The following is a 1,151-nucleotide window of genomic DNA, read 5'->3' as shown; positions in this document are numbered from 1 at the left end:
CCTTTCTGCGTCTTCATGGGCTGCCTCTCCGACATCAACAACACGGTGGGCACCGGGATGCTGCAGCCTGCTCTGGCAAACGGGCTGGCCCTGGGCATCTCCATCGCTGTCCTGGGAGCGATCAGGTAAGGGGGGACCAGCACCTCCTCTGCACCCGCTCCCCGCAGGCAGCACAGTCCCTGCCGCAGCGCCCACCCGGTCTCCACGCGCGGGCAGGGGGAGATGCTCGGGTCTCCCTGCACGCTGCCTGTAGAATCTCTCCTGCCCCGAACACAGGGGCTGCAGCAATGCTGCGCTGCCGTCGAGCCTCTCGGTCAGCTGAGGGGTCAGGGCTGCTTGTGGGGTGGTCGTGCATAACACCTTGGGTTTGGGGGAGATCACTTGGCTTGTGATGGCAACGTTTTGTTTTTAGCCCTTTTTAATAAAAATGGAGAGAGCTGAAACAGAAGCCTTCCTTTGGAAAGCCAAGACGTTTCTTTTTAAAAGGACATTAGAGTCAGAATGAAGCACTTTGACCCGAGTACGCTGCTCCCCGGGGTATTTTAAGCTGAAAAATTTGGATTCCAGTTACAAATGCTTTCAATTCCTCAAAAGCAGCACTTGGACAAACCTGCTCATTGAAGGAGGTGTTGCCTAACGCTAAGATACAGATCTATCCTGCAGGAAGAAGCTGAAACGGTCCCTGGGGAGTTCCGTTCCCTTTCCTCCAGGATGGGGTGGCTCCAGGCTGGGATGCACACCTGCCCCCACCAGCGAGGGGCTGGAGCCAGAGCAAACGGTGTCTGATTAGGAGGTTTGTGAGTCAGTGTTCCTGGGGTGTTGTGGCAGCAGAACTCAGCGGGGCACCCACCACACCCCAAGCTCTCGGCACAGTGAAACCACGAGTGAGGAAGGCAGTAGGGGGGGGCTTCATGATGGGGTGCTGCAGAGGCACCTGGGGCCTCCGCGTTAGCTCTGACGGCAGGAGGAGCCAGCTCAGGGTCCTGCACAGGGAAATGCTTAACCTGAAGTCAGGCTTTAGCGATTTGTGTCCAGGCAGGCTGCAGAGGAGCCGGGCTCGGGACGGGGGCTCGCTGGCCAAGCTGCCACCCACACCGCCAGCAGGCGGGTGCTGCCACAGGGTTTATTCACAGACAGGTCCTGCCTTGGCT

At 58.6% G+C, this 1,151-nt stretch overlaps 1 protein-coding gene across 1 annotated transcript in view; it reads left to right on the top strand.

Moving 5' to 3' along the window:
* AQP8 (aquaporin 8) overlaps positions 1–1,151 on the top strand; it is a 5,360-nt gene that overhangs the window by 208 nt on the left and 4,001 nt on the right. The window contains exon 2 of the mRNA XM_010134798.1: positions 34–125. Within this exon, the coding sequence (XP_010133100.1) occupies positions 34–125 (92 nt within the window). The remainder of the gene's footprint in view (positions 1–33; positions 126–1,151) is intronic.

Source organism: Buceros rhinoceros, unplaced genomic scaffold (assembly GCF_000710305.1).
Source record: "Buceros rhinoceros silvestris isolate BGI_N320 unplaced genomic scaffold, ASM71030v1 scaffold27774, whole genome shotgun sequence".
In the NCBI taxonomy this organism is placed as follows: Eukaryota; Metazoa; Chordata; class Aves; order Bucerotiformes; family Bucerotidae; genus Buceros; species Buceros rhinoceros.
The sequence above is the reverse complement of the archived record's forward strand: the minus strand, read 5'-3'. Positions and strand labels throughout refer to the sequence as shown.